Source organism: Heterocephalus glaber, unplaced genomic scaffold, assembly GCF_053883595.1.
Source record: "Heterocephalus glaber isolate CG9 unplaced genomic scaffold, H.glaber_assembly_v1.0 deba00001564, whole genome shotgun sequence".
In the NCBI taxonomy this organism is placed as follows: Eukaryota; Metazoa; Chordata; class Mammalia; order Rodentia; family Bathyergidae; genus Heterocephalus; species Heterocephalus glaber.
In genome coordinates, this window is record NW_028258351.1 from 22,948,617 (window position 1) to 22,961,367 (window position 12,751).

Sequence of the window (12,751 nt, forward strand, 5' to 3'; positions counted from 1 at the left end):
AGATGGATAACTCAACAGCAGGGCCGCAGGATTCTCCCCAAGCCCAGTCCGAAGTCACCCCATTTCCTTCTCTGTCTGCTCCCTCTGCAGCCGACAAGGAGGCTGATGAGTACTACATGAGGCGGAGGCATCTGCCCGACCTGGCTGCCCGCGGCACCCTCCCGCTCAACGTCATCCAGATGTCTCAGCAGAAGCCGCTGCCGCGGGAACGCCCCCGCCGGCCCATCCGGGCCATGTCCCAGGACAGGGTCTTGTCCCCCCAGCGGGGCCTGCCAGATGAGTTCGGCATGCCCTATGACCGCATCCTGTCGGATGAGCAGCTGCTTTCCACTGAGCGCCTGCACTCCCAGGACCCGTTGCTGTCCCCAGAGCGGACGGCCTTCCCCGAGCAGTCCCTGTCGCGAGCCATCTCCCACACGGACGTCTTTGTGTCCACGCCCGTGCTGGACCGCTACCGCATGACCAAGATGCACTCCCATCCCAGTGCCTCCAATAACTCCTACGCCACCCTGGGCCAGAACCAGACAGCAGCCAAGCGCCACGCCTTTGCCTCGCGAAGACACAACACGGTGGAGCAGCTGCACTACATACCGGGCCACCACACCTGCTACACAGCCAGCAAGACTGAAGTGACCGTGTGACCGGCGGAGCCCGACTGGGCGCCTGGGGTTAGGCAGGGCAAAACAGAGCAGGGCTCCGGGGCAGAACTTCCAGCCTTCTACTTGTCCCTTTCCCTTTCCGGGTCTCCTCCGTTGGAGGTGGGGGTGGGCCGCCTTGTCCAGAAAGCCATACTCCTGGGGGACCCAGCTCCGACAGCCTGGTCCAGCACACTCAGACCCAGGACCTAGAGCATCTGCTTTTACTCTTCCAATAGAATCAATAGGGAGCAAGGAGAGGGTGGGGCCCCAGTCCCACCCCTCCTACCCTCACAACGCCCTTTGGTCCCACATCCTCTTCCCCACCCAGGGGACTCTGCCCAGGTTCTGTCAGCCAAAAGACCTTCACCTGACCCTGATCTAAAACTGTCTGGATTGAAACAGGCCAGCGGGTGCAGTCAGTGGGCTGACCAAACAGGCTACTCGGTCTTATCCATTCACCTAGAACCACATCACAGAAATCTTCTAGTGCCTAAAAACTGCCTGCTTGCTCTCAAGACAGAGAGCTTCTGTGTCATAAGCACAATACTGATTCTCTTCTGCCTGCTGGAACTCTCTGGTCCCCACCAAGTGAGTGGCCCTTCCTTTGCTGACCCTGGGCCCTTCATTCCTCCCTTCTATCCTGGGACAGGGAGGGTTCCCCTCCTGCAGCTGCCTCCCTTTGGAAACCCAGCCCCATTCCAGCTGGCTGCCCTGGCCCCTCTCCTGTGGGGGGCCTTGCTCCCCTCCAGCCCAGCTGTTTCACCCTCCGGTTCTTCGAGGCTTTAGCTCTTCCCCTCCAGAGGGGAATGATGGGGTTAGGGGAGTCCTCCTAGCCACCTGATCATCTCCCCACTGCCTCCAGGCCTCTAGGTCTGAACTCTGACCACCACTCAGGCCTGCCTTCTCTCCCCCTGCTCTATTCCCAGGAGATGCCTGTGTGGTCAGAAATAGCCAGGTGGGGAGGGCCAGTGTGACGCCCAGGATCTCAGGGGCTCACCATTCCCATCGTCCAAGGCTCTACTTGCCCCCAGCATGCACCTCAGGCAGGATAGAGGCAGAAGGTTGTAGAGAGAGGATGCTCAGCCCCAAACAAGGAGGACCTTCCTGAGGTGGCTGTCCTGCACCGGCCTGCTCCTCTTTCCCCACTTCTGTCCACTCACTGGGCCCCTAGAGAATAAGATCTGTACTCAGATCCCATTCTCTCCCTCTCTTCCCTTTCCCCACCATGGATTTTCTCCTATGCCCCTAATTCCATTACTCTCCCCTGGCTGCCCTTTCAGCACACCAGTGGATCAAAGGGACAAAGACCCATTGGCAAATGCAAATAAACAATGGTATTGATCCAGGTTACTGGTTCAGGACCTAATTGGGTATCTCCCCAGCTCATTGGTCCTTCCTGCAGGGGGTACTGTAGCAACAGGCAGATCCATACCTACCCTCAGCTCCATGAGGGGGGCCCCAGTGCTACCCCATCACAGTCTCTTCTCTCTCTCCAGCCCTGGAGGTGGGCAGGTGTGACTACCTACTAGGGAGCTAACAAGGAACACAGCAATTGCTCCTCCAATACTAGGGGTAGAGGCATAAGAGGATCCCCCATTCTCAGGGCCAGGGCATTTCCCTGGGCCAGACCTTGGAGGAATCGGCTCCAGACTGTTTGGTGAAGGTTTAGTACTAAAACCAGACTGTCACCAGTCAGATTCCAGCAACAATGCCCTTAAGGAGCATTTTACATTCTCTTTAGTTCCACATGGATAGTCCTTTAAAAAGACGGGATGGGGAGAACTCATCCGCCCTGGGAATTTTTAATCTAACCAAATCATTGGCATGCTGCCTCTTACAGATTTCAACAATTCCAAACCTCTCTCCTCTCCCCAAAGCTCACCTGCCAGCCTGAACAAGACTGGGTCATATGAATCACAAGGGGATAAAGGTTGGGGTTATGACTGAAGCCCTCAACATCCCCGCTGGGGAAGTGTCTCTGGGACCTCAAGGCTGAGAGGCAAGGACTGACTCTCTGCTTTCCTCCCCACAAACATAAACCTTCTGAAGGGCTGGTCCCTTAGGTTTATGAGCATTTGTTCCAGAAGGTAAGGCTAAGGAGGGTGGAAAAGAGGAACTTGATCTACAAAGAGCAGATATACACTCCTAGAAGTAAAAGTGTGTCACACAGCTCGAGCGCCAAGCCCGGAACCCTTTGACTCTCTAGCCCCTGGCCAGTTCCCCTGAAGTCCACTTGCTTGTGAGGAGGAACAGGTCATGGGTAGGTGAGACTCTCTTTCCCGGGTGTCTATACTGCACATACTAAACTAGAGATCTGTCTCAGCCTACCAAACATCTTCTGGACCCCAAGTTCTCCAGCCCCCTGGGCTTCCTGCCCCAGCCTTCTCTCTGACAAGGTATGTTTCTGTCTGTCTCAGGGTTTGTTTGATAGGTTAATTCCAAAATAGTTTTCATTCCAAGTCTTAACCACTGTCAGGTTTAAAATCTCTTTTGTCAGTTGAAATCACAGAATTCACCTGGGATGCTTATTCCTTGTAAAGGATTTCTTCTGCTTTATCCTCGGGTAAGAAGAGTGAAGAAAAGGAGAGGGGGAGAGAGAGAGGGGGAGTAGGAAAGAAAGAGCGAAAGCGATAAAGAGACTTAGGCCTACACACTTGCTTCAATTCAGGTTCCCATTTCAAAATCCAGAACACTGTGTCTTAATTGGGACATAAAAGTACAGTACACACCCTTATTCACAGTTAGTATTGCCCTGTTTCAGTTACCTGCAGTCATCCACGGTCCAAAAATATTAATATTTGTCCTGACTGAAAAGAGAGAGCATATTCACATAACTTTTATTATCGTATATTGATATAATTGTCCTATTTTATTGTTAATATTATTGTTCATCTCTTCCTGTGCTTACTGTACAAATTAAACTTTATCACAGGTATGTATGTATAAGAAAAAAACAACATAGTACATAAGGGATTCAGCACTACCCGCTACCCGTGGTTTTAGCATCCAGTATGTGTCTGGGAGTCTATCAACCCACAGTAAGGTGGGAGGCACAATAAAAGGAGACCCCATTTGCTCTGCTGTCTCATCTATCTCTATGGAATAAGCAAAGCCACACTGCCAGGTAGGTTCACTTTAGAGAGAGTTCTGGGTCTGGAATCCAGATACCACAGCTTCTAGCCCAGCCATGCTTTTGGCCTCTGCCACAAGTAGAAGGGCCATTCCTTCTGCATAAAGGGCCCCTGTCCCTAGCAAAGGAACCCTGAAGCCCAAGACTTTCCTCTGCTCATTTTGTTCTCTCTTCTGCGTCGTCCTTGCTCTGATCGGAATGGACTGGGTTCTGCACAGGTTTCTCCTGCCCTGAATGTTCTTCCTGAGTCTCTATGTGCCCCTCATGCCCATCCTCCCTTGTGGTCTTGCTTCCTCCAGTGAACTCCTGGGTCCAAGCACTCTTGAGTCACAAAGGCTTTGCAAGAATTCCCTAACATCCTAAGTGAGCTTCTGTCCTTAGGGACACCCAGGGTCTTGGGTGGTGGGTCTTTGTCCCTTAGAAAGTTCTCTCCTCCCCCTCTCTTTCCACTTTCACTTCCATTTTAACCTCAGTCTCCTATACCAGTTCCCTCTTCCCTTCCTCCCATCTGCTTCCTTGTTTACCACCCTCCATCTCAAATTTATTTTCCCTGGTCCTGCTATAGTCTTCAGTTTTAAGAATTAGAGATCTGGGGGAAAACCATGGAAGAATCAGGCATTCTTCAGGTCCTCTGTTTGCCTCTCTGGTTTATCTTTCACTTGTTATACTCATGAGATGATACTCCATGGCATGAAGCCGAGGGCTCTCTCTCCCATTCTGATCTTTGGGAGGGAAGGGAGAGGCTGCTGGGCCAGAGGTATCACAGCCAAAAGATCAGCTTTGGTTCTTGCACCTGTAAAACCATGAAGCTCCTGACACAACTTGCTACTAGCCCAGAGGCTCTTCCTCTGGCCAAATTTTCATACCTTTGGGGATTTTCAGCCACTTACTCCTCCTTCCTACGAGTGTGCCTCACAATTCCCCCTTTGTCTCAGAAGATTTTCAGGCCTCATGACTCTCCAAGCACGGAAGAGTATCCACCCCAACATCCCTGCCACCAAACTCAATCCATCACCTTCAGAGATACCTTGTCTGGCACCAGCCTCCAACCCTGATTCCTTCCATAGGCAGCTGTGGACTTGACTCAAGGTAATAGTTTGAAAGGGCTGCCAATCACTTGGACCCTGGAAGGTACCTGCTCTGAGAAGAGCTAGAAAATTACCTTCCATCTGCTACATGCATTCTTCTATCATCCTCTCCATATCTGGGGAACTTTGTTCATGAATATTTTCAAGGAAACCTGTTGTGCTTCAGTGAACTCTTTTTTGTGAAAGTTAAATGTTATTTTTTACAAAATGCAGCATTTTAATGGTAGATTCAATATGAAAGGTCAGTCTTGCTGGGCTCTGTATTTGATTTTGCAAGGCAACATTCTCAAGGAGAAAAAGGTACAAGGCTGAGGCTCTGGAGACATGGCTTCTAGCCTTGGCTTTGTCTCCATCTTACCATGTGACCAAGAGGAGTCACATTCCTGCTCAGTGCCTCTGTTTTCCCATCTGCAAAATGAGCTCCTTCAATTAGATGAGATTCCAAGTTTCATCAAGATCCTAAATTCTAGGACTTTCATTCCCCTTCTGCACCTTTTTTTCTCCACATTCCTCCCTACCTCAACTGAGTTGCACATATCCCACCTATGCCTGCCCCCTACAAAGACATCCTCAGATCCCCTAGACAGCCACCAGACTCCTCGACAGAGCCTGGGGTTGGCCTGATGGTCCTGGCCACCCACAGATGCTCTCGTACCTGAAGATTAACGGCTGACTATTCAGCAAGACGCCAACCACATGTCACGAAGCCTCTCATACAGACACACCGAAGCCACCTAGGTGTCTGTCACTAGGAAATTCTGAGTTTAGAGCTTTCATTTTTGATGTGGTTCCTATAGCTGGAGGGAGGCAGTTCCAATTTCAGAGAGGGGATGGACTGGAAAAGAAAGATTTAAAGGTCAGCCCATGAAATTTGGGCATGAAGTTTGTACTGAGAACAGCTGGAAAACACATTCCAAGCCTCAGAGTTTCACAATGGGCAAAGGCTCCATGTGGCAAAAGATGCTATTGTTTCCCACTCCAGAATGTTCTCCTAAACACCAAGACTAGTCATTGAGGCTCCATTCCAACTGGAGAAGAGGAGGCCGCCAACCCGGGCTGCTGGGAGGTGGGCACTCACTCCATCGTAGTATCTTCCTATCCCCTCATTGTGACACTACTGTCCTCCCAGTGAAGGCTTGTGAAGCAAGAATGGAGATTCCAAGTCAGTATCATCAAACCCATCTTGTAAATTGGCAAACACATTAACCTTTCATCAGAAAAAGGACACTGTGTGTTTCCTTAATACCCTTCCTGCTGAGGAAAGAGAAGACCCTGCTCAACTTTTCTGCCTGTCCTGCAGTGACCCTTGAATGCCACTTCATGGGAGGACCCATTCATTTGCTTCATAGTGGAAAAAATTCCTCTAGTTCTATAACTCAACTAGATATTTTGTAGTACAGAATTCTTGAAATTCTCTAATAAAAAGCAATTCTTACTGTAATATTTTTAGTTTGGGGACACACTTTCCTAAGGGGGATTAATGAACATTTTTATGCATTAGCCCAATTTATGGATTCTATGTTTATTATATATGGTAGTATTGATGAAAATTACCTTTCTATCTGTACCTTTGCAGTTTCTTCATTACTCATATGTAAGCTTCCCAATAAACAGTGCTCTTGTTACTGCTCCTGTACAAATCTCACTGTCACCCTTACCTGTCAAAGCACATTCTGTATGTACTGTAAACAGATATCACTTTAGTAAGATTTAGTCTTAAGGATTTTTCCACTTTTGTCAGTAACAGATATTTATGGATTAAAAAATAAAGCTGTTTCAACATAACTTGTGTCTCTTAAAGTAGCTACATACTTTTACTGAGTCTATTAAACTAGTGGTAATTAAGAAGCAAGGAAGGATGTAGGGGGACCAGGGATTTAGCTCAGTGGTTCCACCACCTGCCTCGCAAGCGCAAGGTCCCGAGTTCAATCCCCAGTAACCCCCCCCCCCAAAAAAAGAAGAAGAAGAAAGGATGTAGAAGATTATTGTGGCTAAGAGTGGAAGCAAAGACTGACTACAAACAGGAGCTAGGAAACTTTTGTGGGGTGATGAGAATGTTTTAAAATTGGACTGTGGTGATGGTTCCACAACTGTAATCATGGAAGTGTATACTTCCAATGGGTTAACATTATGGTATGCAAACTAAACTTTACTAGTATGTTTAAAAATGGGAGACAGAATGAATGTAGGAAGGTAAGCCCAGGGTAAATACCAATGGAAAAGCTATCCCCATTCACAGCAGAATCAGAAGTTCTAAGGTTATATCCATACTTCTTTACCCCAGAACCATTACCTTTGGACATTAGGTCCTAGTTCGATTTTAATTTCTGTGGTTACTATAGTTGATCAGAGGAAGGGTAGCTAAATATTCAACCCATAGAATCCAAATTTACCTTGAAAAGTGATTTCAGTTTGGAGTTTTGTTCAAGACTTTCTTTCTCTGGACATGAATCTTATTTTCTTTGGCTCATGTTCACTTTTAGTACTAAGGGTACAGATTGTTCACCAGAGCCTAGATACAGGTTGACCAAAGTGTTGCCAAACAGGACAATTGGCCAAATCCCCAACTTGAGCTCCTCCATAGTTTCTAGAATCTGTCCTTAGTCAAACTCTCTTCCCAAACTTCCAACTCCCTTGTAAATAAAATCCTCATTGGATGCATTGGTCTTATATTTAAAAATACATGTATTCTCTCTTATCAATGGTGTCCATTCCTTAACAAAAAACTGCTTATTGCTCTTGTACATTATAGTGCATGACCACTTCAATTCTGATGTATATTTACTCATTACAACTATTACTATTGCAGCGCCTTTGCTTTTAAGTCACAGTATTTCTAACCCTGGAGGATTGTTTTAGAGTAGTTTTATAGTGCTTACATATACATGAAATGACTAGATTAAAACATATTCCCCAAGAGAAATTTTCAGGAGATGAGGTAAGGATGTGATTAAGGTGAGCACTTGCCTAACGTGCATGAAGACCTGGGTTTAATCCCTCTCACTACAAATAATAATAATAATGATGATAAAAACAAAGCTCAGAAACTTTCAGATCTTCCTTTAAGAGTCACATGTATATCTAAAGTCTAAAATACTTTAAAAGACTCTTCTTAAATAGTAAAAATATCCCCTTTAAATATCATTAACTCTATCAATTTGTTCAACTTTTTCTCTTTGATTCTCAAAAGTAGACCTCAACGTAGTCTCTGTCACAATTCCCTCTAATTCCAAATTGGTGAGATCTGAATAAATGAAGTTTTAAAATGCCATCATTAACAATCCAAGATCAAAGAAAGTGGGCCAATGAGATCAAGGAATATTGGCCAGCATCTTACCTGAAATGTCACTTTGCACACTAATGTTCTTTGTCTGGATGAGCTTGAGGACAAAGCTCAAAACCTCTAGGGCGGAGTGCAAAAGATTGTCTTTCAAAGACTAAGAACACCAAGAAAATGCCCCTTTGAGATGCCAAATGTCAAGAATGAGAAAAGCTAAAAGTTTTGGGAGCAGAGCTCGGAAAAAAAATGTCCTGAAAGTTTCTGAAAGGGGAATTGGTAAGTTTTATATCATGAATGTGTTAGCCAGTGTCATCTCCAGGCCTTGGGTCTTGCTTTGAGGTTTCTATAATAATCAGGAGATAGAATAGACTCTAAAAACCTTCCTATGTCTGATCTTTTTTTCTATGGTACTGGGGATGGAACCCAGTGCCTTGTACATGGGAGGCAAGTACTCTACCACTGAACCACCACCCCAGGCCCCATGTCTGATGTTTTATAATTTAATGATCACAGAATAATATTCAAGTTATATCTGGAATTCTAGGAAGCAGGAAGAGCTTGTTAGTGTCCATGCTGCTATCTTCCTTTGTCCTGCCCATCTAAGCTTTCCCATATGACAGGAATAAAGACTGAATCTGGGGATGACAGTAGCCTTGCTCTATGTACTCTGATGATTTCAGGCAACCAGGTTTTCTAAAGAAATTAAAACAAAAATAAATGTGTAGAGGAGTAAGCATTCAGAGAGCTAAGGCAGGCTGTATAAAGTATAGCTAAGTTTGTCAGATGAGAAACTATGACATTTAGTCTTATAAGGTTAAATGAGAGTCTTTAAAATTTGCACAAATTTAAGTGTGTTAAAATTTGAAGGGAAAGAAGAACAGAGATAAGGATGTGGATACCAAGGAACAGCCATCCCCTCAGGCACAGGAGGAGTATTGCAGGGTAAAACTACTCCCCTGAGACTTTTTAAGAAGGCAAGAGGGGGGTCATTGTGAGACAAGGAGAAAGGGCTGTTAAGGGAGATTTTCCTGGGTGGTCTCAATCTCCTTAGTAGTATTTGATAAAAACTCATTAAATAATGAAGAATAGGCTGTATTATGCTGTAGTCACAACTTCTAAATCTCCCTAAAACAGCAAAGGATTATTTTTCACCCCTACTATGTTGTAGATCAGCTGACCTTCTGTTGTACTTCCTCATAGGTCCCAAAAAGAGTCAGATCAGCCACTGTTGGCAAAGTTACCTGTAACCACAGCAAAAGAAAGGGAGAATACTAGCTGTTCTGACTAAGACAATGGAAGTCCAGAGTGGCACATATCATGTCTACTCATGTGTTCTAGGCTGGATCTGATGAAAAAGTCCCACTCCATCATAAAGAGGCTGGGAGATGTGATTCTCTCATGTTTCAGGAAGATGGAGAACAGGAAATAGTCAACCAGCAACTAACAGTGATGTTGTGTTTAAAGATTGAGAGTTTATGAGACAAAAGTCTCCTTCTCCGTAGTAACAGAGAAACCAACAAAACCATCAAAGTGTTCTCATTTCTTAAGTCAGGTAAAACGTTTTTGCAGCTGAAGCATATGACGCGGTATGCCCACTTTCATTTCAAATGAGTGGTTTTCTTATTCATGATTCATTAGTGGCAAGAAATAAAAACATACTTAAATTATTTGAGGCAAATAATGAGAATATAATTATTCTCAATTATTTTTATGGTATATCAAACAGCGCGTAAGACATAAGGCTTGAATATATACTGTAACCAATTCACAAAAGCTAAGTAGAAATTTATTCAAATCATGACAATTCTGTCTCTGCCTCTCTCTCTCTCTCTCTCTCTCTTTCTCCTCTTTCACCCTTCCTTATTTCCTTCGGTATGAAAGTTTCATTTCTTTTATGTGTAGCTCTTCTCATGTGTGTTTAAACCTGGTTGAAATGAATCCACCACCAATTAAGTCTGTATAATCATCCCTGTTTGACCTTTATACTTAGTTGATTTAAGCTCTCTGTACCTTAACTCCAAAATTGTTAGGAGAATGAGTAAAAATATCCATGATTCCCTTTGTGTATCAGTAGGTCATTGTTTTGAAATAAAACACCCTAAATATATAGCATAAAACAATAAAAATTATTTGTTATAATTTCTCATGATTCTGGAAGCCAAATAATTCAGCCAGACAGGTCTTACTCAGGCTCCCTTACATGGTTGCAGTCAGATGGTGGCTAAAGCTGGAGTCATCACAAAGGCTTCCTCACTCACATGTCTAACTGGCTATTAATGCTGACTTTGAGATGAACCTCAAAGGGGTCATCATCTGGACTTCTTATATGTGTTCTCTCCACCAGGATTTCTCGTAGAGTACATAGCAGCTATGTTCCAAGAGAATGTGTCTGGAAAGAAGAAGAGAGCTAGGCAGGAGGGAGGGAGATAGCAAGAGAACAACCCAGGCAAAAACTACATCATTTTATGATGTAGTAGTCTCAGATGTCATATAATAAAATACTCTCTGGTTCAAACATTTGTGAAGTTCTCCCCAGGTTCAAGGGGACAGAACTTATTTGAAGGAAGTCTGACCAGTTCACTGTATAAGAAAAGCATGTTGATGAAAGTTATTGCTATGCTTCGCCTCGAAAATGCAATCTTTCATATTTGGGTCAAGTGTCTACCTCTGGTCTCATAAGCTATAGTCAGGGAAACTTAGATCACACACTATAAAATGTTTGTAATCATTCACCCTGAGAGTTGTAGTCAATTTTCAGAAAATAAGTGTAGGGTGAACACATACATGGAATAGTCTCTCTGTAAAGTAAACAATTGTTACTCTTTCATGTTTTTAAGCTTGGGGTGTTTTTGTAGTGCGACATCCCTGAAGTGTTGAGAAAATATCCCATGAAAGGGCATCTGCTTTTTAGTTCCTTCCCAGAACTCTGGAGATGACAGTGAACAGGGTAGGCTAACAGTGAATTCTGTGGAATCACACTAAAATATTTCCTATAACAGGGTAATGGTTTGAAATTCTGATGGTTTCCTGTTTTTTCTTTCTCATCACCAAGTCAAACAAGAGTAAAATGCCATCTGTGCTACTCTTGGGGAAAAGATAACTTGGTGAATTTCACTTTCAAAATAGACTTTTTAAAATCCAGAGTACAAAAACTGTCACACACTTACTATAAAATTCACTTAGTGAAAAGATTAAGTCTTTTCTTTAACTCTGAAAGTTAACCCTTGATTATCAATGAGTCAAACTTACAAAGCTTGACTTTTTACCATAAGCCATCAAGTAGCTGGGACATAAGATGTGGGAGGAGCATATTCTGTTATGTAGGACAGACAAATACCTTCCTGCACTGCGGAAAAACTCAGGAAAAATCAAAGATAAGAAACAGGTATCTGGATCTCATAGACAGCCCCACCCCTAATACTCACCATGGGGTTGACTGGTGGGGATGAAAGAGGGTGATCACAGGGAAGTAGACAATGGATCATCCAGATGGACTGGAGGATCTGAGGGCAAAATGGAGTTATGCTTAGCTTCCTGCCCAGACTCTGGGGAGTAAATTCCTGTTGCATGTTCCTTGCCAACATATGACAGTGAAGAGAGCATGGAAATGGTAGGAAGACAGGAACTATCCAGAGAGTGGCTGCCCTCAACTCTGAGCATACATCCCTTATGTGATACATAGAAGTCAGGTGCCCTGGCTGGGCATCTGAAAAAGATATGAAGAGATTTGGTACCTCACAACAACAAAGGACAGCCATTATAGGGAAATGAAGCTAGGCACCAAATGGCACCCTCCAGTTAAACCCATAGAATCTAAAAGTGATGTACCTGTATCTTGTGGCCTATATGTACAGTGCTAGGCAAACCTTTTTATCCTAGGACCTCTTCAAACTCTTAACAAGTATTGGGGACCCCAGCAAGACTTTTCTTGTGTGGCACATATCTATATACATTTACTACATTTGAAATTAATGTTGAGGGTGTAGCTCAGTGATACAGCACTTGCCTAACACATGTACAACCCCGGATTCCATCCCTAGCCTTGCCAAAAATAAAAGATATTTATTAATACATAGGAGAAATTAGTTTGGTTTTATATTACACAAAAAATGATTGTAGTCGATGCTATTGTATCACATACTTCAAAATAGCTAGAATAGAGGCTTCTGAATGTTTTCATCGTAAAGAAATGAGAAATATTTGAGATGATAATCTAAATATCTTTTGATCAATACACAATGTATATGTGTACTGAAATATCACACTGTACCCTGTAAAGATGTATAATCATGCTGTCAATAAAAGATAAATACATAAATAAAATGTTTTTGTTAATTCATTTTATAATACATCCATGCTACATTAACATAAATAGCATATTTTATGAGAAATAATTACGTTTTGGAAAAAAATTAGTGAGAAGGTAAAATTGTTTCATAATTTTGCAACATTCTTTAATCAACTTGAAAGAACATTGTTAGAAAGAAACCAGATTCTTATATCTACTTCTGCAGTTAATCTGCTGCAATATCACCCCTCCCAAAGTCCCCAGGGGCAGCCTGGTGCACACTGGAAAGAGAAAGAAAAGGAATGGGGAAGAGTTGGGGGGTACAGG

General features: G+C 43.8%; 1 protein-coding gene and 1 long non-coding RNA gene across 5 annotated transcripts in view; one reads left to right on the forward strand and one right to left on the reverse strand.

The window, feature by feature from the left end:
• The window catches only part of Shisa6 (shisa family member 6), a 304,683-nt gene extending 298,042 nt beyond the window's left edge, over window positions 1-6,641 (forward strand). For both annotated transcript variants that reach the window (XM_004857548.4, XM_004857546.4), the window contains one exon: window positions 91-6,641. In XM_004857548.4, the coding sequence (XP_004857605.1) occupies window positions 91-641 (551 nt within the window). In that variant the 3' untranslated portion in view covers window positions 642-6,641. The remainder of the gene's footprint in view (window positions 1-90) is intronic.
• LOC110344375 (uncharacterized) overlaps window positions 1-12,751 on the reverse strand; it is a 77,818-nt gene that overhangs the window by 47,169 nt on the left and 17,898 nt on the right. The gene's annotated exons all lie outside the window — the stretch shown is intronic.